Here is a 22,961-nt window from a genome sequence, read left to right as displayed (position 1 = left end):
TCGCAACCATTTCGCTATACTAGATCGGCGAGATATTTTGCTAATTCATAATTCGTTTTTTATTTTAAGTACTGCAAATTGGTATTAGTATTATTTTAACATTTAAGGGAACAACATAATTTTATTTGATTTATTTAATTCTAACATACAATGATCGGCAATTACGGCCATTGTATTGTAATGATTAATGTACATTGTACAATATAGTTTTGGTTATTCATCTGAGATCAATTAATTGTTATTACGTTTTTCAGCCCAATTTTAAATTATGTTTCTTATAAAACCTCATTTAGTTTGACCAATAAACAATAAATAACAAAAATTGCGCCCGCGTAACTATTTATTTTAATTATAAGTTGTACTCATCAGCTGTATAGTACACTACGCAAGTACTTATAGTATACAAATTGAGCTTATTGCCTAATATATAATAGTAATACATTGAAATACACTCGTGCCTTTACTCACTGGGCGGGGCTCAGCCTGTCATTCCGCCGAATCTCTATTATGATTATAAACATAAATATAATAGCCTGGCTGGGGTCCCCAGGTAAACTCGTGCCGCGCATACACTGACTACAGGTTGTATTATATACATCACATCTCCGCAAGTAACCCTCGCGCGCTGCGCGCGTCTTTCTGATCGTTGTCATGCGCGGCGGTAAAGTGTGACAGACAGACACGAAATCTAAACCCACCTATAATATACTACTAAAACTACTACTATACTTGTATCACGTGGTGACCCCCACTGTCGCTTCACTATAGTGAAGCGTAGAAGCTGTAGAGTTTCTACGATACAGGGGGGGTCATACAACGTATGACAATTGACAATACTTTACCGCAATGTCCAAAATCCACGTTTTTCTGGAAAAACTTCCATTCGTAACCTTTCACTATTGCCTTTTTACAAAAGGGTGTGAATGGAAATAATTAACAGCTTTAACAAAAATTGAGCTGAGGCATCACACCGTAAACATTAATAAGTGATACTAGTAGCGAAACAGATTTGAAATCATGAATCTAATATGTATTAGTATAGTATAAGGTTAAACTTTAGAAGCTTTAATTTCTCTTCGATATTATCTTTTGTATCGCCCTACAAAGTTTGAGACATGAGAGGGCAAACAGTCGCCACACAACAAATTGGTGTTAAATTTATAGATCTCGTAAGGACGGCCGCGAGTTTTTAACATTGCAGTGTTTAAAAGGGAGCATCTCGACTCTCGACAGATAAAGAGAAAAAAGGCAAATAACTGGAGAAAACTAAACGAAAATAATCGACCTTTCGACATATACAGTATACACTAAGAGCACTGATCATAGATAAAGTGGGCGAGCCCAACTGTAGTTTTTTAGTTTGGCTCGCTTACTTAAGGGGGGTTCACCTTGATTTTTTGTGAAACTTTGTTTCGAGATAGCAGTTGACCAACAAACTAGGACCGTTGACCGAACTTTTGAGGGGGTCCCGGACCCCAACCACCAAATGGTGCCCGCGGGGCAGCCACGCCCATAAATTATAATTAGGCCCAATTTAGCCAAATACCCTGAACATGCCCAAAATCCAGATTTATTTGTTACTTGCTCTACTTGTAGCTAGTGGTCCCCTGAACTCGTATATGAATTTTCATCAAGATTGGACAAAAAATGACTGAGTTATGAGCCAAAAACCATATGACCAAATATGGGCGTGGCTGCCCCGCGGGCACCGTTTGGCGGTTGGGGTCCGGGACCCCCTCAAAAGTTCGGTCACCGGTCCTAGTTTGTTGGTCAAACTGCTATCTCGAAACCAAGTTTCACAAAAAAAATCAGGGTGAACCCCCCCCCTCTTAAACAAAGACCCTTACAATTTATAATCACAAATCAGTAATCCTAGTAGTAGTAAAAGACCAATGTGAATGAGTGCCAAAACGTCGATAATTTTAAAAAGTTTTCACCAGTTAATTGCCTTGTTTCACTCGTGATGCTGCCTGCCCAGTGCCCTATATATAACTGAACACTATAATGTCAAATCAAAGCTAAACTATTTTCGTTCTTGAGATTCCTTTAAAAATCAATTTTAATTAACTGATCTCAATAATTTGTATTGCCCACGTCACTATTTTAGAGCCAAGTTGCAAATGACTACGGGACGTAAATTTCATATCGCTTTTACTTTTCATTGTTTATTTGATTCAATTTTGAAATTTGATTCAATTTTAAGTTAATCAATAGACAAGTCATTTTTGTTATGCGGTTAACAAAATTTTATGATCGGCAGCATATACTATACAGACATGATAAAAATATGGTGTAAATATTGTGTAAAACTGTAAAAGTCATTCGTAACTGTAACTGTAAGTTAAAAATAGATGAATGTTAACTAAATATGCACCTGCAGATAGTAAATACTGTCGGTTTTCGAGTAAATGTTTCACATAAAATGTATAATATAACAATAACGATATAGAATTGTGAAAAATGCCCGATCATCAGAAGAACGCTCATTAAATCAACGTAAAATTAAGCTAAAAATAAAAAATCCTATAACGTATATATTACGTATATCATCAAAATGTTAATAGCTGCTAACAGTGTCTCATAAAGCTCCAAAAACTGTTACATTAATCCTCAATGGCGTTCCTGGTACAAACAGTGCACCTCGCCACACCTTGGTCAAGGATTTCATCCAGACCGCTGTAGACATTACCCATACCCCACATGCCGGGCTGAGTAATGTCTGGATTCTGGCCGAGCCAGTAGTCCAAGTTGTTGATATAGTATGCGCATGTACCCCTGCCCAGACATTCGATGAAGGTTGGGAGGTGGAACTGTTGGAGACATGATCCAGATGAGGCGAGGTCCTGGCCTCCGCCAGACACGCCCGATGAGGTAACCTGGAATGCAGAGATTTAGTAAAGTTAAAGTAAAGACTCAAACATTGTATGTTCGTATTAGACAGACAGAGGCAGGTTTTTGAATGTTTGGCAAGAATAAAGAATGAAGAAAAATAGTGATAGAAAATCCTAGAGCATAGTTGAATCAAAAAAAGTTGTAACTTACCATGGCATATGAATATCCTTCCCACAGTGGGGTGAAATCGTCAGGACATTCAGGACTTTCTGCAGTAAAAGAATGTCTGGTCAGAATGAACTGAGTGCCAGAACAAACCCTGCACCGCGAAATGTGTGGCACGATCTCGTCAATACTGGACATTGGCTTAACTGTGTAGTCAGCCTCGGCTTCGACAGCTAACCAGAAGGACTTGTCAGCTCGTACACCGTGTCTGCACACTTCATTGCCAGCACATTGCATGAAGGGCACCAGTTGGAACTCTTCTAAGCAGGAACCTGAACATTTTAAAGTAGTATCAGATAAAAAAATTGTAGCTTTTCGTTAGGATGATGATTAATCACTCTACACTCGACTGTCACGTGCCTTTTTAACCCTTTCTCTAGCTGGCCCTGAACGACTATTCCAAACCACAGCCTTTTAAGGCTCTAACCTGACCCCAACCCTAACCCAATCCCATTCCCTAACAAAAGCATGTGCTGAAACCCTAACCCTAACGAGAAATTAGACCAACTTCCATATCACGTGATCGAGACAGTTTTTCGCCAATATCTTGCCAGGGGAGCATTTTAACCCTTTTAACCCTGGGGGTGTGTGATTCGGAATCAGTTTCCGAAAATACATCGATTTAAGTTGGTTTCAACTATCGGGGGCCCTCTTAGAAAAATTTCGAATATCGAGTATAGAGTGATTTAGCCCGCTCGTTTTCATCATATTATGTAAATGTAATTATCGCAGTATATGATAAATTAGTCGCCAACAATTAAAATTTAACTTACCGGCACGTCCAAGATCTTGAGTATTTCCGTAACCTTCTCCTTCGAAGAACAAAAGAGAGTATCCTGACCAGAGAGAAATGAAGTCTGCTGGACAGTCTGGTTGCTAAAATAATAACCCATTAAAGATAGACCAGCAGTTTATAAAATTAACGAAATGTTTTGCAAATTTGTCTAATTTTAAAACACTTTTTTTCAAATTTCGTCTTGAAATGGAAAAAAGAAAGTAAATGATTTTTAAACGATGTCTTACATCTGCGGTTTGAGAGTGAATGACAAGGGTGTGGGTGTCGCAGTTACAAGCGGGGGCGTTGATTGGCTCACAAAGTCCATCAGGTCCCTTTTCTCCCTTAGCTCCATCCAGACCTGGTTCTCCCATCTCTCCTGGCTCAACTGCAGCCAGACCCTTTTGTCCTGGCTCTCCATCTGGGCCTGATTGGGAACAGAAGTAATAACTTATTTTACCTGTTTAAATTAAGAAAAAATTTAAATTTTGTAAGTTGAAATAAAATTACAAAGATAAATTTCCAAGCAATACTACAACAGTAGATAGAACCAAAATGTTTCTGCAAATATAACATACCATTCTCTCCATCGGGTCCATCTTTTCCTGGTGCACCGGTATCACCCTTAGCACCCTGAGGACCTTTTTCAACACCCGGTGGTCCTGGAGCACCTTTTTCTCCGTCGTTTCCGTCGATACCGTCCTCTCCGTCGTTTCCGTCGATACCAGGGTTACCGTTCAGACCTGGCTCTCCTTTAACACCGTCAGCTCCAGCAGGTCCCTGATAAATTAAGTTCGAATAATCAAATTTAATAACTGTCAAGATGCTAAGAAGCTAACAGATGGGCGTACGATAACTTTTTTTTCTTGTGGTATAAACAAGTGTCTCACACTCAGGTTATTAATCTCCGAAAATTAAATCCATACCTGAGGTCCTGGTTCGCCTTTGTCGCCAAATGCAGTGTTGTTGAGGACAGAGTTGATGATCTCAATCCAGATATAGTATTCAGGTGGAATGGGATCTCCAATCTCGGCTTTGATGAGGAAGATGTTGCCATCAATTCCCGGGCCTCCTTTGTCTCCCTCTGCTCCCTTCTCTCCGGACATTCCCTGGCATCAGAAATATGTTTATAACAATTAGTGTACAACTCTTCAGACGTTCACAGATTAAAAATAATCAGTTACTTTTTATTAATAATAAAATGATGCCAGTAATGTGATGTCTAAAAAAGGAAGTCGAAATATACATTTACTGCAATGATATAATAAAACTTACGGGTTCTCCTTTGGATCCATCGCCTCCAGCTTCTCCTTTTTGTCCAACAGCGCCAGAACTTCCCTGATCACCCTGATCACCCATTGGTCCTTCAGGTCCAACTTCGCCTGGAGCACCTTGGTTTCCTGGTTCACCACTCGCTCCAGTCTCACCTTGTTCTCCTTGGTCACCATCGGCACCATCTTTACCGGGCTCGCCTTGAGCACCATCAGCTCCGTTAGAGCCATGATCACCATTTCTACCTGATAAATGAATTTTATATTTAATCTTATAATCTAAAATCTTATAAATACACGTTTAGAAATATTAAGTAACAAAATCGATTGAAAACGGTGCGATCTAAACTACAATTATTAAGTAATTAACCTGGTTCACTGACTCCGGAGACTCCCTTTGCACCCCTTACACCATCAGCTCCGGGTGGACCGTCTTCTCCTGCTGGTCCTTGTTGACCATCTGGACCTTGAGCGCCGTCTTCTCCGGTTGCACCCTGTGCGCCTGGCTCTCCTTGATCTCCTTGAGGGCCCGCTGGTCCTTTGTCTCCTTTTTCTCCGCCAGATATTAGGTTAGGTCCTTTTTCACCTTGAGGTGCTTGATCTCCTGGTTCTCCTGGCTCTCCAGCTACCCCCTGATAAAATTTCTATTAGAAAAAAATGAAAACAGTGCTATCAAACAGATAATAATCATATTCATCTAACGGATATTAGTATTACAATCTGAGATATCATATTAAATCGCCCCTTATATCTTAACGTACACTATCTCCTTGACAAGCTCCTTGATTGGCGTCTTGACCAGGTTGTCCCTTAGACCCGTCAAATCCAGGTACACCTGGATGTCCTTTTCCACCAATTCCACCTGAAGGTTGACAACTATGTTAGAACAAAGAATCTTAAAATTAAATCTGAGTTTAAACCTTATAGGATTTTTACAACCTTAAACGTTAACACGAAGAAAGCTCACCTTTAGAGCCCTCGTATCCTGCATCTCCAGGTTCTCCCTGTGCTCCCTGATCTCCATCTGGTCCTTTCTCTCCATCTGGTCCTTTATCACCTGATGCTCCCTCTGCTCCAGCGTTGCCGGGTTCTCCATTTGGACCTTTAGGACCTGGTTGTCCGGTAGCACCTGCTTCTCCCGGAGAACCATCTGCTCCATCATTTCCAAAGCCTCCTGGAGCACCATCTTCTCCTGGTGGTCCTTGTTCACCTTGGGGACCATCAGCTCCGGCAGCACCATCCTCACCAGGTGCTCCAGTATCACCCTGAATATGCAAAATGTAAACCCACAGGTTTTGTTTGAAATAAAATTTGGTTGAATTGATAGAATGAATAAAAATAACGATGAATGACAGTGGAAAACTAAAAGTAATTTCATCAATTAACCTTTGGCCCTGTATCTCCATTAGGATCTCCCTTTTCTCCCTTGATTACTTCGTCTGCTCCACCATGTTCACCTGGTGGTCCTTTTTCTCCCTGTTCTCCTGTAGGTCCAGGGTCTCCTGAGATACCCATAATACCATCTGGACCTTTTTCAGCACCCAAACCGTCTCTACCAGCTGGTCCTTGTGGGCCCTTATCTCCTGAAGAATACAAACAATAACTATATGAAGTTATATTTGATTTACAATTGCAACATTTTTAAAGATCAAATAAAAATCAAAAGTGGTTATTTGGAATGACAAAAATAAATCATTGTCAAAAATATAAATTAATTAAAAACCCTGTGCTCCGTCATCTCCAGGTTCTCCTTTTGAGCCCTTCACATTGTTATCTTCGCCAGGTACTCCAGCCTCTCCCTGAGGACCAGGCTCTCCTGCAAGTCCTGGAGGTCCTTGTGCTCCTGGAGCTCCTGGTGCTCCGTCAGCTCCATCGTTACCAGAGGAACCTGACAATGTTGCACATTGAATAGTAGTCGATTGTTGGACATTGAATAACGTAGTCGAAGTTTTTATATTAAGATTTATGCTTGTTTGAAATGTTGCGTTCTGTCTTAGATATGAATTACGACTCTAACCGCTTGGGCCTTTTTCTCCAGGCTCTCCTGCATCACCAGCGTCACCAGCACCTCCTGCGTTGCCGGCAGGTCCTTGTTCTCCAGGTGCACCCATGTCCCCAGATTCTCCAGGGTTACCAGGCTCACCAGCGGCTCCTGCCTCACCCTTGATAGTTCCGGGCACGCCAGGTTCTCCCTTCTGACCGGGGTCACCTTGCACTGCTTCTCCATCAGGTCCTGGGATTCCAGGTTCACCTTTTTCTACTCCTGGTTCACCCTGTAGTGAGATAAGTGAAATTTACCGCATTAAGAGATTAAGGTATTAATTTATTGATGATTTTCAATTTAATACATCCCATATTAAAATGTATTTTATTTATTTTTAAACGCAGATTATTTTGTCGTTTACCTTAGCTCCTTGGTCTCCAGGAATAGTTTCTCCTGGTTCACCAATTTCTCCTGGTTCACCAACAGCACCTGGTTCACCATCAGGTCCTGGAGGTCCAGCAGGTCCAGGAATACCTGGTGCTCCTGTGGCTCCAGCTACACCATCATTACCTGGCTCTCCAGGCTCTCCTCCAGGTCCTGTGATAATCAATTAAACGTTATTTTATACTAGACATGATGGATTTTATAAATCAAATTTGATTAATTATTGTCATTTAACTCAATACAAAAACTTTTTAGTTAAGGATCAGATTATTATCAAGCAGTCTAATTTTTGAGTTTTATGTAAAAGATATTTCTAAAAAATGACCGTGAAATGCGAAATCATAAAAAGATTTAATATTTGATATTACGAACTGTGCACGTAGAATTACCAAACAAAATTAATACTAAGGATGCTATTATGCGGATTACCTTGCTGCACATCTTTTGCGGGGGCCCCAGGATTTCCAGGACTTCCAGGCTGTCCATTTGCTCCAGGGTTTCCATTAGGACCCTGAGCTCCAGAATCACCGGCTGGTCCTGGATCACCTGCCTCTCCTTGTGGTCCTTGGGGTCCATCTGAACCATCTGCACCATCTGCACCATCGGATCCATCTGTACCATCTTTACCGTCACTCCCAGGCTCTCCTTGGTCTCCAACTTCACCCGGCTTACCTAATTCGTTTACTCCCATTTCTCCTACGTCACCAGCTTCTCCTTTTTCACCCTGTGGTCCGTATCCATGCTCACCATCAAGACCATCTTCTCCAGGCTCTCCTTGTTGTCCATCTGGCCCTGGTCCTGCACCTGGATTACCCTGTGGCCCTTGTTCACCATCGATACCATCCTCTCCGGGTGAACCATCTTTGCCATTAATGCCGTCAATTCCATGGTCTCCCACGGGTCCAGTCCTTCCTTTGTCACCAGTAGCGCCTGCAACACCGTTAGGTCCTTTGTCCCCGTCGGCTCCATCAACTCCTGGCTTACCTGCCTCTCCAGGGCCGCCATCTTCACCAACATCTCCCTGGTCACCCAACAGCTCCCTAGGCTCCCTCATCTCCAATCCTGGGGGCCCAGGACTACCTCGTGCTCCTTGGTCTCCCTCTGGTCCCTTCTCCCCAGCTTTGCCTGGTTCTCCAGGTGCACCATCCTCTCCAGGGTTGCCAGGGTTGCCAGGGTTACCTGGGTTACCATCCAATCCTGTGTCTCCGGAAACACCGGCCTCTCCTGTTTCTCCCAATGTTCCAGGCTCTCCCTTTTGTCCAGTTATTCCCTTAGGTCCTGAAAATTAAACAAATCATTTGTCGGCAGGATTAGTTCAAATTATGCTTTCATCAAAAACAACAAACAACAACAACTTATTTTAAAATAAGATGTTGTGATCTATTGAAGTGTTATTACCTTCTGGACCCGGTTCCCCAGGAGCTCCTTGTTCGCCTTGTTGCCCTTGGTCACCGCTTTCCCCGTCGGCACCATCGTCACCATCGTCCCCATCGTTTCCATCTTGTCCACTAGCACCTTTGGCTCCTTGATCTCCAGGTTCTCCAACTCCTCCAGAAATGGCGTCACTTCCGTCAAGTCCGTCTTGTCCTGGATTACCTGGTTCTCCAGCGGGCCCATTGGCACCAGGTTCACCTGGCAGAGGATAATATGTTACTTCCCTGATATACCAGTGAGCTGCAGTTAGCAGCTTTTGACAAAAATCATGGTGCAGTTTCAATTCTAAGTCAAGATTGACGATCATATTCTATGAATGAAATAGACAAAAGACTTTAATCACAGACGGCAGACCACTGAAAGTATGGAAGAAGGACGCTTTTAATCACTTGATGAACATAGAAATTGTTTTACCGTGAGGTCCTGGTGGTCCAGATTCTCCAGCTTCTCCTTTGACACCAGGAGCTCCGTCCATTCCAATAGGTCCATCAGGACCAGGCTGTCCCTTTATCGCTTCACCATCAGCTCCGGCATCCCCTGGAGCGCCCTTTTGTCCTTGGTCTCCCTGCGCTCCAGCATCTCCATTCTCTCCCATGATGCTTTCACCTGGTTCACCTTGGGGTCCAGCGGCTCCGTCAGCACCATTTTCGCCATCTACTCCATTAGCACCTGAAGAGAACAACAAGTATAGATGATTATTCAGCTAATGTTCTCTATGAACCAAAATTGTTACTTCTTAGATACAATTACACCAAACTAGGTTAAACGTATTGACATCCTAAAAATGAATTATGTAGTTAGTTAAATGACTGACCTTGATCTCCAGTTTCTCCTTGAGGACCGGCATCACCAGCTTCTCCCTTAAAACCATGCTGTCCGGGAAGACCCATAGGTCCTTTGTCTCCCTCCTCTCCCTCCTCACCGTCATCCCCATCATCCCCATCTACTCCGTCAGCTCCCGCTGGGCCCGTGTCACCTTGTTCACCTTGTTCTCCCTTAGATCCTTGGACGGTGCCAGGTTCTCCTGTTGGTAACAAAGTTTAGGATTAGATAATCAATTTCTGCAAAATATGTGCTTTTGAGTAAACCCTTTGATAAGAGAATTTTAGAATGGCCGCGAGACAACTTATCATTGATCAAAAATTAACCTTGAGCTCCTGCGGCACCCGGTTCACCCGGTTCTCCTTTGACATCGACCACAGATGGTTCTCCTTTTTCGCCTTCTGCTCCTTTCATTCCATGCTCTCCGTTAACTCCATTGTTACCACGTGCACCATCATCTCCAACAGCTCCAGCAACACCGGGATCTCCAGCTTCACCTGGCTCACCAGCAGCACCTAAAGGTCCTTTCTCTCCTTCTGGTCCTTGGTTACCGGCAATACCAGCAGAGCCTGGGGCTCCAGCAGGACCTTCTTCTCCAGGTTCTCCAGTCTCACCTTCCAAACCAGGCTCTCCCTTGACACCATTTTCTCCAGGTGACCCAATATCACCAGGTTTGCCTGTGATACCTTGGGGGCCGGTTTCTCCTTGGGCTCCAGGATCTCCGACTCTATCCTCACCAGGCTCTCCTTTCATAGTTCCTGGCTCTCCAGGCTCTCCCTTTTGTCCAATAGCACCGTCTTGTCCATTGTCTCCAGGTGCGCCTGGTTCACCATCAGGACCTTGGTCTCCTGGTCCTCCGACTTCACCAGGGGGTCCTTTGTCTCCTTGTGATCCTTTTTCACCGGCAGCTCCCACCTCTCCTGCATCTCCATCTATTCCGTCTGCTCCATTATCTCCAGGAGATCCCTGAAATATGATTGGTAACTAACTTTACAAAGGAGTCACGCATCTAAAATTGTTTTCGAATAACTTCACTGAGATTTGTTTTCGGCACTTGATATTGTAATTCTGTCGGCTATTTGATTAGTTGAATCTAAACAGTGATTGTGGTAAATTATTATCCAATCTTACAATTTCACCGTTGGGTCCAGCTGCACCATCAGGTCCGGCCTCTCCGTCAGGTCCTTGCGCACCCTCTTCAAGCACAGCATCGGGTCCTGCTTCTCCTTTAGCTCCAGGGGTTCCAGGGGTACCGTCCTTTCCAGCTACATGAAACTAAATTTTGAATTAGAAGTCGAGTGACAAAACCATACACGGTTTCTATCATAAATTGTTTTTAATTATTCGTCGCGATTTATATCAAACTAATATTACTCACAGGTGCGCCGGGAGGTCCAGCTGGACCAAGGTCTCCTGGTTCTCCTTCAGTACCATTGCAACCGTCCGTTCCAGGAGTTCCGTCAGCACCATCAATACCGTCAGATCCATCCTCACCAGGGGGTCCTGGGGGTCCTTGATCTCCAAGTTCTCCCTGGATTCAGTTGTTTTAGAGCAAATTTCAATTAATGTCTATCATAGAAACATAGAAATATGTATCATTCCGAAATTTGTTTTTGGCGTATATGCATAGTTTTACTTACACGGAAGCCTTTGACACCCACAATACCAGGGTTACCAGTTCCTCCCTTTGGACCAGGTGGTCCCGGTTGTCCAATTTCTCCAACGGCACCAGGTGGACCAGCGGCACCAGTTGGGCCCATTGGACCTATAATACCTTGAGGACCTTGTCTACCTGCAAACAAAGAAAGATTACGATATCAATCAATCATTCAGAGGATATTTCATTTTCAAACCGCACTATAAATTACTTCAATGACGTTAACTCTCATATAGTGTACATAATTCCCTGATCAACGTACCTTTAACGAATGTTGTTGGTCTAGAACAGCAACTGCCAGGATCAGGACCGGCCTCAGCCCAAGCGTCAGCCCAAGCATCGGCGTCAGCATCCGCCTCTACAAACGCTACCAGAACCCCACAGAGGAGGAGCACTCCCAGAAATTTTCGAGATGCCATCCTTCAGGGCCTATTGATGCATCCCTATTGAGATTAGCAACTTAGTGAAATAAAATAAATTATTTTCAGCGTAATATGGACGTTTAAGAAGTAAGATTTATGTCCATCAATAACTATGATCAAGGTTTAGATGTTAAAAATATGCAAGTAACACAGCAATAATACAATTTATTTGCGGTGTCAGACCAGTCACCCTCAGAACAGTATGATATGAACTTAAATATTACATTTCAAATCAAAACGTAGTAAAACGTACTGAGGTATAACAAGGTTCAAATTCAAAAGTGATTGTATAAATGTTGTCGTAATTTATAGTTATAAGACTAGAAATAATAGTAATGTGGTAATAGGTTTTAAGTAAAAGGTTTAAACGCTCTTACGTTATCAAACTAACTGTAAAAATATGAAAATGCGATATATCAAAAATAAATCGGACTGAAGTACAAAATCCTGCAATTTATATCTCGTTCATTAAAATTGTTGACACACTAGTTCATTATATGCATAGCGCCAAATATTCTTCAAGATCTCTACATGATATCCTTGGCGCATACAGTACACCTAGAAATTCCGTTATCAAGAATGTCGTCGATACCGCTGTACACGTTACCCATACCCCACATGCCTGGTTGCGTGATATCAGGGTTCTGAGCCAGCCAGTAGTCCAAGTTGGTGATGTAGTAAGCACAGGTGCCTCGTCCCAGACACTCGATGAAGGTTGGAATGAAGAAGTTCTCCAGGCACGAGCCGGAAGATGCGAGGTCCTGGCTGCCACCAGATGGACCATTTGAGCTTACCTGAAGGAATGGAATGGTGGACTCACAAAGCTGGAGAATTGCTCAACAAAATAGTGGCAATTTAGATGCTAATAGATTCTATTATTCATTGCTGGACAGAAGTTTTAAAATCCAAATAACAAGCGTATAATAGAAATGCAGCGATCTGATTTGTACCCAATTATATCAAGAATTAGAGCGATCGGAAAGAAGAGAAAGAAGTTTTTAAAAAATAAATAAGAAAATACCATGAGGAAAGAGTATCCAGTCCACAGTTCATGGTAAGTATTAGGACAGTTAGGTGCGGAGCCGGAGAAGGAATGCCTGGTGAGGACTTCACTTGTACCAACACACACATTACATCTTGAAATGTGATTGTCAATTTCGTCGATGCTGGACATTGGTTTGACGGTGAAATCAGCCTCGGCGTCAACACCCAGCCAGAAAGACTTGTCAGTTCTGAGTCCCTGTTGACACACATCAGGGCTGGAACATTGCATGAAGGGCATCACTTGGAATGTCTCCAGACAAGATCCTGAAAATTATTAGGTTGAGCAAAAATTCTAAAAGCCAACTTATTGTGAATAGCTACCATTTTGGGATCACTGACCTTTGTGATTTAATAAATTTTGAAAAAAGCTATGAAGCGATATTTGCACTTACCAGTAGTTCCAAGATCTTGTTCGACTCCGGCACCATTGCCTTCGAAGAACACTAGAGAGTATCCCGTCCATTGTGATATGTATCCTGTTGGACACTCAGGAGCCTGAATAAGTAAGATATCAGCATTAGGCAATTTAAAAAAGCAAACTCGTAATGAAAAATTCAAGAAAGTAGAAACAGAAGGTTATTTCTAAGCATTCTTACACTAGTAGTTTGAGAATGTCTGACAACAATGTGGGTATCACAGTTGCATCGTGGGACGACCTCGACCGGCTCACACACTCCCTCAGGCCCTTGTTCTCCATCAGCTCCAGCAATTCCTGGTTCTCCTTTTTGTCCCCTGATTCCAGCTAGCCCCTTTTGGCCGGGCTCTCCTTTCTCATTACCTTAATTTAACCAGGTTTACAGCAATTATATTATATCATATAAGAAACAACACAAACTCTGATGAGTCACACTTAAAATCATGAAATTGTACATTTATGAATCCTTTTCCCACGATTAAAGCTGACTTACTTGATGCTGGTGCACTCTCTTCGTTATCATTACCAGGTGCACCAGTTTCTCCCTTAGCTCCAGGTTCACCGGCCGGTCCTTGATCTCCGATCAGTCCAGTAACTCCATCTTCTCCATCAGAAGCTGCATCCAGACCAGGAACTCCATTGGCTCCATCTAATCCATTTGCTCCAGGTGGTCCATTTTCTCCGGCCGGTCCATGCATCCCCTGCAAGGATAGGATCAGAATGTTTCATTCTATCAGTAGTACATATAACGATCATTTTAATACGGCTAACTGTTTTAAAGGGTCTCTTTTCGTAAAACTGTTCAAAATTTCATTGATCACTCATTGTGACTAACCTGTTCACCGGGTTGTCCTTTCTCGGCAATTTGAGTCACGTTCAAAATCTCGCTGATCAAGTTGATCCAGAACACGAATTCTTGTGTCAATTCACCGGACTCGGGATCAACAATAACCATAATATTTCCGTCTTCACCGAACTCTCCAACTGTTCCTTTTTCTCCTTGTGGTCCATTATCGCCCTATAAAATGTATCCACTATTAAGTTGTCAAATTAAATCGATCAAGAGTATTTTCATATTACTGGGAAAGTGGGTCAGTCGTCGACATAAAGTTATATTGTATTTAAATGCTCAACTTACGGAATCTCCTTGTTGACCGTCAGCTCCAGGTGCACCCTTGGCGCCCGCTTCTCCTGGTTCACCATACTCTCCTTGTGGCCCAGCAGGACCTGCAGGTCCCACAGCACCCTTAGCTCCACCTGCTCCAGGGGCTCCTGTTGCACCTTGAGCTCCTGGCTCTCCAGGTGATCCAGCCTCCGCGTTTTCGCCTGGTTCTCCTTGAGCTCCGTCGGCTCCGTTGATTCCATGGGCGCCAGGATTACCTAGAAGTATAAGCATGATTAGCTATTTATCTATTAATGTTACACAATATCTATTACATCATGTGAACACTCGTAAGCCGCCATCATTGAGATTAAGGCCATCAGTATTTAATTTAGAAAAAAAGAGAGAGAAATAGTGCCATACTCCGCTTTTAAGTTTGAGCGAAATATCTACCTGGAACTCCCAGTCCGGGTTCCCCAGGTTCACCATCAGCTCCATCTTCGCCAGGTGGTCCTGGTGGTCCTGGTGGTCCGTCTATTCCAGGCTCTCCTGGTTCTCCAGTTTCTCCCTGAGGTCCTAATGGTCCGCTGCTATCTCCGGGTTCTCCAGCAGGTCCTTTCTCTCCTTCCAGTCCAGTAGGTCCTTTGCCTCCTGGCGGTCCTACTTCACCTTGCTCAACACCCGGTGGTCCTTTCTCACCTGGAGCCCCTGGCTCGCCCTGATAGAATGGATTGTATTTGCAAAGAATATATTCGCAGATTTTGAGAGTAATTTGAATCGCTCGTAAACTATATGCATAGTAATGATAAGGTGTCCTGATGATGTTGGTGAATCCACAATTAAACTATTAGAAGAACTAACCGGTTCTCCAGTACATGCTGTGGCTACAGCAGGAATACCATCAGGTCCGTTATTACCGTCCTGACCGTTTTCTCCTTGATCTCCTTTCGGACCTTGGTCTCCTGAAAACAATTTATTAGTGAAATGTTAACTTTAAACCTGTTGTTTTTTCAATGAGGGGAGTGCAAGTTACATCATCCTAGGACTGGCTTTAGAGCATCTTGAGTAAAATTATATAAGATTATATTGATTAATTCATGAGAATAAGTTGAAGCTTACCGGGAGCACCACCTGGTCCCACGACTCCCTTGAAGCCCTGAAGTCCAGAAGGACCTGCTTCACCGACTGGTCCAGGTGCACCAACCATGCCCTGATCGCCCTTTCCTCCATCAGCACCAGGTTCTCCTGGAGGTCCCTGCAGACCTTGGTCTCCGTCATCACCAACACTTCCTTGTTCTCCATCTTCCCCATCGGCACCTGGTTCTCCTGGAGCACCTTGTTCTCCCTGAGGTCCTGGTTCTCCTGGAAGGTCGTTAGCGGCTCCGGGGTCTCCTGGTTGTCCTTTAGCTCCGGCTTCACCCTAGAATAAGCATTAGGCTGATTTATTTCCACCTCAACTGTATACCTATATTCGAAATAAGGACTATTTCAAAGATTACTGAAGGTCGAATTTGGATAGTTCACCATATTGTTTACAATGGACAAACTGCGTGAAAAATCGTTTCATCTTATTCGAAGTTTTCTAATTGAAAACCTTTCCTTAAACATACAAAATACAATAAGCGTAATTCTTGTTAAATAGAATCGTATAAAATCATGTAAAGTATTACCTGTGGAGCATCTCCTTTTTCGCCCTTGTGACCCTTGAGGGAAAGAGCATTTGGACCTTCGTATGGATCACCCGGTTCACCAACATCACCAGGATTACCTAAATCACCAGTTGGACCTTTTCCTCCTTTGAAGCCGACGCCTCCAGGGAATCCATCGATACCATCTTTTCCTGGCTCTCCTGGCTCTCCTTGGTCACCTATTAAAACGATTCATGTAAAATGTGTTGAAGTCGCTCCAATTTGATGTTCGGAAATATTTTGAAAATATTTTGGTAGAAATCCCAGAAACATAATAGTTCAGATAATTCGCTTATCATCTCTAGATCGAAGCATAAACAGAAAATTATACGGTCAACAAAAAATGTGATTGAGTGTAGACAAAAAGTGAGTAATGGCAATTAAGAGCTTACCTTGTGCTCCAGGTTCTCCTTGTGGACCTTGCGCTCCTGGTACTCCGTCGGGTCCATTTGCTCCCGGGGCTCCTGGCTCCATTCCTGGCTCTCCCGGGGGTCCTGGGGGGCCATCAGCACCGGGTGCTCCTGCTGCACCATCTAATCCGTCATTACCATCTTCTCCTAAGGGTAATGACCATTATTTTTGTTTTTTTCACGGTTTTTATTTGACAGCTTTATCGTGAAAGTTAATGAAATTCCTTGTGGTCACAGCGGTCTGCAGTTTCAATTTGAAGACAGTTCAAATAATTTTAAAACTCACCAGATGGTCCTGCTGCTCCAGGGGCTCCCTGTGGGCCCTTATCACCCTGAGCTCCATCTTCACCAGTGGGTCCCTGAGGTCCAGGTCCACCATCGGCTCCAGGTACTCCATTCATTCCCTGTGCTCCTTGATTACCGGATTCACCCTGAGGACCTGGATCTCCAGCTGGTCCCTTGACATCTCCAGGAGGGCCCTTTTCTCCAGCCTCTCCCTGTGGGCTTGCACCAGGATTACCTTTTCCTCCAGCTGCTCCCTGATTAGAAAAGTTTTGTAAATATCAGATTGACAGAAATACAAGCCGAGAAGACGGACTATAACTGTGAATTTATTAACAAAAAACTTCAAAATTTTCGATAATTAGGATTCTAATTTTTTTAAACAGTTCATTTTTATATTTACTCAATGAGATGAAACTCAGGTTTATGTTTTCAAATTCAAATCGCTTAGCATACAAATAAACTAAACTAAATGGTTATCAGGCACTATTAAATTTGCCACCTATTTGCCACCTATTTTCCACCTATTTGCCACATATTTGCACTGAACTTACCTTGTCTCCAGGCTCTCCCTGGGTTCCAATGCCGGGTTCTCCCTTCTGTCCTGGTTCTCCATGAGGTGAGTCACCCGGTGGTCCTGGAGGTCCCTGCTCTGTTCCTGCAGGTCCTTGCTCTCCGGCAGGTCCATCTGCTCCGTCTGGACCAGGTGGGCCCTTTTCTCCTGGTGCTCCTAAAAAAATTTTTTCAATTTTCATTAATTGGCCTAGTAAATCATAGTAGTATAACATGTATAGCATTTATGGGAGGTTTACCAATAACTAAGAATGTTTTATAAAATGAACTGAATCTCTTGTCTGAAGCTATATCATATTTGTAACAAATTCTACAAATTTCTAATGGATATAAACAATAATAACTCACCTGGTCCTCCGGGAATTCCGGGAATTCCATCTGGTCCATTCTTGCCATCTGCTCCATCCTGTCCATCATCTCCAGGTTCTCCGTCAACACCATTGTCTCCTCGTAATCCTCTCGGACCTTTGGCACCTGCTTTTCCTGGTTGACCGTCTTGTCCTGAATTTCCGTCTAGTCCTGGGTTTCCGTCTTTCCCATCCTTACCGTCCTCACCGGGGTTTCCTTGAGGTCCTTTATCACCTTGTGCACCACCTGGGTCGCCTCGCTCACCAGCTGCTCCTTTAGGTCCTGGAGCTCCTACGACAGATCCTGGAACTCCGGGTACACCAGGTACACCAGGTTCTCCTGGTGGCCCCTGGCTTCCTTCAAGTCCTGGTGGTCCGTCTTCTCCCTGTGCTCCAGCATCGCCAGGTTCTCCGTTGGATCCGTCAGCACCGTCAGCTCCGTTGGTACCTGGGTTGCCAGGCTCTCCACTGGGTCCGTCAGCACCAGGTTCTCCACGTTCTCCTGGCATTCCATTAGCTCCATTTGCTCCAGGAGTACCGTTAAGTCCATCAGGACCGGGCTCACCTTGAACTCCTGGCTCACCACTTTGTCCCTTGGATCCAGCTGTGGCAGGGGCTCCCGGACCGCCGACATCACCTGGTTCACCTTCCTCTCCTTTGGGTCCAGGTGCACCGTCTGGGCCCTGAGCTCCTACTGCTCCATCCTCACCATCCAATCCATCTTCTCCATCTGCACCGTCATCTCCATCCTCACCATCAGATCCATCTTGACCAGGTTCTCCCTTAATCACCCCGGGTGCTCCTTGGTCTCCTTGACTGCCAGAGTGCCCGCGTAAACCTGTAAATAATATAACATAAAATGAAATATCTGCTGCCTGCGGATAAGCAAGTCATTGATCAATTTAATTACATAATTCTTGCGACAGTTTTTCTTAATCACCTTCCGCTCCAGGTTCTCCTTTGATTCCCGGTTGATCCCCGGGAGGTCCAGATGGTCCCTTGTTTCCAGGAGTACCGGGTGTACCGGGCTGTCCTGGTGTGCCATCTTCTCCAGCATCACCGGTTTCTCCTTGTTCTCCTTTTGCTCCGTCATCTCCAGGCGTTCCGTCTTTACCGTTAGCTCCGTTAGAGCCATCTGCACCAGGTTCGCCTGGCCCACCATCAGAACCTGGGTTACCTGGAGATAAGATATTCAATTACAGTGAGCATTCGTTTGACGTATTGTAAACACAGCTAAAAATCACCGTGACTCAATGAAATAAGACCTCCATTGAAATTGTATCAGCTAATACTGTACGACAAATAAATCTACAGTTAAAGGGTTCTAGAAGGTTCTACCTTATCGGGCATAATTTTCACGGACATTACTTTTACGCTGAAAACCTTAGCATGAATAATTATGTCCTTGAAAATAATGTCTGTGTCATTAAGGTCCGTGAATAATAAAGTCCGGTAATTTTTTCCATTAACTTTACTGTGTGTGTCCCTAAATATGCGTAGAAGCGTAGATACTTGTGTAGCCGATTACTATATTAGCTTATTAGTATACTAGGACAAATACACAAATTTACATAACAGTAAGTTAAAGTACTTAAGTTATAACGCCATGATCACTATGACTTTGATTCTAGAATTCAGAAAAAGAGTAAAACAGTCATGAGCATGAATAATTATGTCCTTGAAAAACTTGTCCGTGACAATTGTGTCCGATAAGGTATATCAAACCTTGTGGTCCTTCGTCTCCAGGCTCTCCAGCAGCACCAGCATCTCCTTTATCTCCAGAGGCTCCGGGTAATCCAGGAGGACCAGCCAATCCTTCGACTGATGCGCCAGGTGTTCCAGGAGTACCTTGTGCTCCTTGATCTCCTTGGTCTCCTAGATCTCCTTGCGGTCCTTTTGCTCCCTCGATAGCATCTCCAGGAATACCGGCTTCACCTGGTGCACCATCTTCTCCATTTGCACCATTGGCACCAGGATCACCTTATGGTTATAATGGGTTATTCAACTAACAAAGAATATTTATCATACAAAAAGAATCTAAAGTTAACAGATGCTTGACTGTGGAGCTGTCAATGGAACATTATTATTTTTATTTACCAGGACTTCCGCCAGGTCCTTCTACACCTGGTTCTCCTTTTTGTCCATCGGGTGGACCTTGTCCTCCACGTTCACCTTTCGCTCCTTTTTCAGTTCCGGGTATTCCGGGTATACCATCACTCCCATCGGCACCAGCATCGCCAGCTTCACCTTTGGCACCAACATCTCCCGGATCTCCGACTGCGCCTGGTTCACCTGTTCGATTTTTCTGGTCAAAGTTTAGAATTTACAAAATTCAATTCCATATTCATCAAATGGGTTATGACGAGTAAACAGCCAAATAAAAGTGCGGATGATAACTTGTGAAATGTGTACAATAAGTCATTTTTGACATTTTTAGCAACTTTGTAAAGGGTTCTATGATCATTAGATTGAGTTTGAGAAATTCGCAACTTACCAGGGGCACCAGCATCTCCAGCTTCACCTGGAGGTGCATCAATTTCATCGAGGCCTCGAGCGATTCTGGTCTCACCAGGGTCTCCTTTGGCCCCGGGAACACCGGGAGTACCGTGTCTACCGTCTATACCGTCATCACCAGGTTCTCCGGCGTCTCCCTGATCTCCAGCAGCTCCGTTGGCACCATCGTCTCCAGGCTCTCCTTGTACTCCCTGTTCTCCAGCGGCTCCTGGTTCGCCGTCATCTCCTGCAGGTCCCTGGGGTCCGTCAGGTCCTTGATCTCCGGGTTCTCCTTGTCCTCCCTGGGCCCCCTGGTCACCTTGAGCTCCCTGCGGTGACTCACCGGGCAAACCAGTTTCTCCTTTCGCACCTGCTACTCCGGGCACTCCAAGTATTCCAACAGGACCAGTCTCGCCGACACCATCGTCTCCCTTTTCTCCCTGACCTCCTTGAGGACCCTTAGCTCCCTTGACAAAGTTATCAACGCCATCTGATCCTGCTGGGTTTCCAGGTTCCCCAGGTTCACCTTGTTCCCCTGCAGGTCCATTTGGCCCTTGAGGTCCGGCTTCTCCGTCAGGACCTTTTTCTCCAGCATCACCTGGTTGGCCATCAGCACCAGGAATTCCATTCGAGCCAGCTTTTCCTTCGGCACCCTGTGAATAACAATATTATGGAAAAACGCAAGTATAGTTCATCAGAAACAGCTTGTATTGGTTTTAGTGACGAATATTTCAAACAATTTAAATCCTACATTCGCTTAACCAGAGTCCATTTCTTGGGGCCGGGATAAAATTATAATTAGGAAAATTATATCGAATTAGGAAGATAATATCGAAGATGAGAAATGAAAATTACCTTGGGACCCTGATCTCCAGGTGCACCAGGTTCACCGGGTGCTCCGGGCTCTCCTTGATCTCCCTCGATTACATTACCAGGTGCACCAGGTTCACCGGGGGCTCCATCTTCTCCGTCACTACCATCTAGACCGGCCGTATCTCCCTAAAATGAGAAATCATTCAACGAATGGTGAAATGTTATTGGTTTCACCAAAGTATTACCTTGTTCAATTAATATTTATGGCGACAATTGTATTATTCCTTCTTGATAGCCAAACACAACTGACCGGTAAACCGGGGCCTCCAGGTTCTCCAGCAGCTCCTTTTTCTCCGTCAGTACCGTTGCAACCATCAAGTCCGGGTAGACCCTCCGATCCATCAACACCGTCAACTCCATCAACTCCGGGAGGTCCTGCGTGGCCACGTTCACCAGCTTCTCCCTACATGGAACAATGAAAGTTTTAAAGTATGAAAATTTTGTAAATTTCTTACGAAGAGGATCTGTAAAACTTAATTTTGACACTGAGACAGAAAGCTGATAATATAACTATTAACTTACACGAGCTCCCTTCATTCCAGCGAGACCAGGGTTACCCCGTTCTCCCTTCTGACCGAATGGACCGTTGTCTCCCTGAAGACCAATGGATCCGGGTGGTCCAGCAAGACCCTCTTCACCCTCAGGTCCTTGCACTCCCTGGGGTCCTTGTCTACCTAGGAAACAAAGAATATTCATTAATGCTCAGCAGTTTAATACGTATGGCTAAAATAAGTGGAGCACAGGGATTTTTTTGTGTAGCATTCCCTGGCCAATAATGATAGTGTATTTATTTTTACCTTTCACAAATGTTGTGGGTCTTGAACAGCAGCCAGCCGGGTCAGCTTCTGGATCAGCCTCAGCGTCGGCCTCTGCATCCGCTTTAACACACGCTACAAAGAGCGCATACAGCAGGACTACTCCAAGAAATTTTCGAGATGCCATATTTCAGGTCCTATAAACGCATCCCTGGCAATAATGATTGTTAAGCTGTGAAGGATCGGCATTTTGACCAAAATTCGATGTAAAGTAAATAATGTTTTTTTTTGTCTAACCATTGCTTAAACATTGCACTCACACTATGCTTTTCAACAGAGTGAGTTAAGTTATAACAATATCATAGAGCACCCTTGCTTTTGAAAGGTCTGAAGAAAAGGCTTCGAGCCCAGAGAAAAGGAGTGGCTCGATCTGCTCAAGATATAATCGAGCTACTGAACAGTTAAAAGCTTAAAACTTAAGCTATTATTATAGTGAACGAGCATGAACATTTAACAGTATAGGACTGCAAATCAGATTAAATCGGATCATATGCGAACAATGGTCCAGACAGGCAAGACTAAGGAGTATTCTGAAATCTGAAATCTCAATTCAAAGTTCATTGTGGTTAATTCAAAAATAGTATAGTGATGTGGTTTGCCTATCATTTTATAGATTGAAACAAATTTTATCGTTTGATTTTCTTATCATTGCTGTTATAAATCATTTGAAAAATTGGTTTCAGATGGCGACTAATCGTCTTAGATTTAAATCTCATACTGCTACTGTTTGAATGTGCTATTGTTTGACTGTGCCACAAATTAATGAGTAAAATGGTCCTACAACAGTGAGACAAGGTTGATAATTCGTACGCGTAAATAGCCAACATCTAGCAATGATACCATTCAAACATAAAATTATATGGATAACACTGAGATTAATTAACCAACAGACGATTCGAAAAATAATTGACACTACTACTTATCATACAAATGCGCACTAGATTGGACCAGAGGAATGAAAACCCAGCTACAACTAATGCATTCCTTAAAATAAATAAACTAAAGTTTTTGCAGTTAATTCAATCGCGGGAATCTCATCATTACATTAAAAAC

The 22,961-nt window shown here is 43.7% G+C and overlaps 2 protein-coding genes across 2 annotated transcripts in view; both read right to left on the bottom strand.

Annotated features, from left to right (window-relative positions):
- LOC134822073 (cyclin-I-like) overlaps window positions 1-22,961 on the bottom strand; it is a 48,767-nt gene that overhangs the window by 19,737 nt on the left and 6,069 nt on the right. The gene's annotated exons all lie outside the window — the stretch shown is intronic.
- On the bottom strand, window positions 2,294-22,061 carry LOC134821627 (uncharacterized). The gene is made up of 47 exons (XM_063832329.1): window positions 21,891-22,061; window positions 21,616-21,767; window positions 21,344-21,496; window positions 21,076-21,219; window positions 20,222-20,873; window positions 19,825-20,019; window positions 19,453-19,707; window positions 18,668-18,904; window positions 17,729-18,565; window positions 17,362-17,537; window positions 16,812-17,064; window positions 16,508-16,672; window positions 16,098-16,294; window positions 15,547-15,847; window positions 15,289-15,389; window positions 14,881-15,145; window positions 14,464-14,705; window positions 14,161-14,343; window positions 13,819-14,026; window positions 13,507-13,688; window positions 13,303-13,405; window positions 12,888-13,174; window positions 12,396-12,660; window positions 12,244-12,256; window positions 11,707-11,864; window positions 11,428-11,579; window positions 11,166-11,318; window positions 10,919-11,062; window positions 10,114-10,753; window positions 9,780-9,989; window positions 9,380-9,634; window positions 8,930-9,163; window positions 7,961-8,809; window positions 7,509-7,684; window positions 7,121-7,376; window positions 6,827-6,991; window positions 6,490-6,686; window positions 6,071-6,368; window positions 5,865-5,965; window positions 5,474-5,735; window positions 5,108-5,349; window positions 4,759-4,941; window positions 4,411-4,612; window positions 4,081-4,259; window positions 3,831-3,933; window positions 3,043-3,329; window positions 2,294-2,876 (listed from the first exon to the last, which is right to left on the bottom strand). The coding sequence occupies exons 1-47, from the start codon at window positions 22,033-22,035 to the stop codon at window positions 2,604-2,606; spliced, it is 11,430 nt and encodes a 3,809-aa protein (XP_063688399.1). The 5' UTR covers window positions 22,036-22,061; the 3' UTR covers window positions 2,294-2,603.

The sequence above is a fragment of the Bolinopsis microptera genome, chromosome 10 (genome assembly GCF_026151205.1).
Source record: "Bolinopsis microptera isolate Bmic1 chromosome 10, MBARI_Bmic_1.0, whole genome shotgun sequence".
Classification (NCBI taxonomy): domain Eukaryota; kingdom Metazoa; phylum Ctenophora; class Tentaculata; order Lobata; family Bolinopsidae; genus Bolinopsis; species Bolinopsis microptera.
This window is presented reverse-complemented; position numbering and strand designations above follow the sequence as displayed.

What these genes read in the sequence shown, in the direction of transcription:
- LOC134821627 (XM_063832329.1), bottom strand. Translation starts at nt 22,035, where the DNA reads ATGGCATCTCGAAAATTTCTTGGAGTAGTCCTGCTGTATGCGCTCTTT. An exon ending in CAGCATGTACTGGAGAACCG is followed by an intron (nt 15,146 to 15,288) that starts GTTAGTTCTTCT and finishes CCATTCTATCAG; the next exon opens with GGCGAGCCAGGGGCTCCAGG. An exon ending in TGGGTGTCAAAGGCTTCCGT is followed by an intron (nt 11,319 to 11,427) that starts GTAAGTAAAACT and finishes AACTGAATCCAG; the next exon opens with GGAGAACTTGGAGATCAAGG.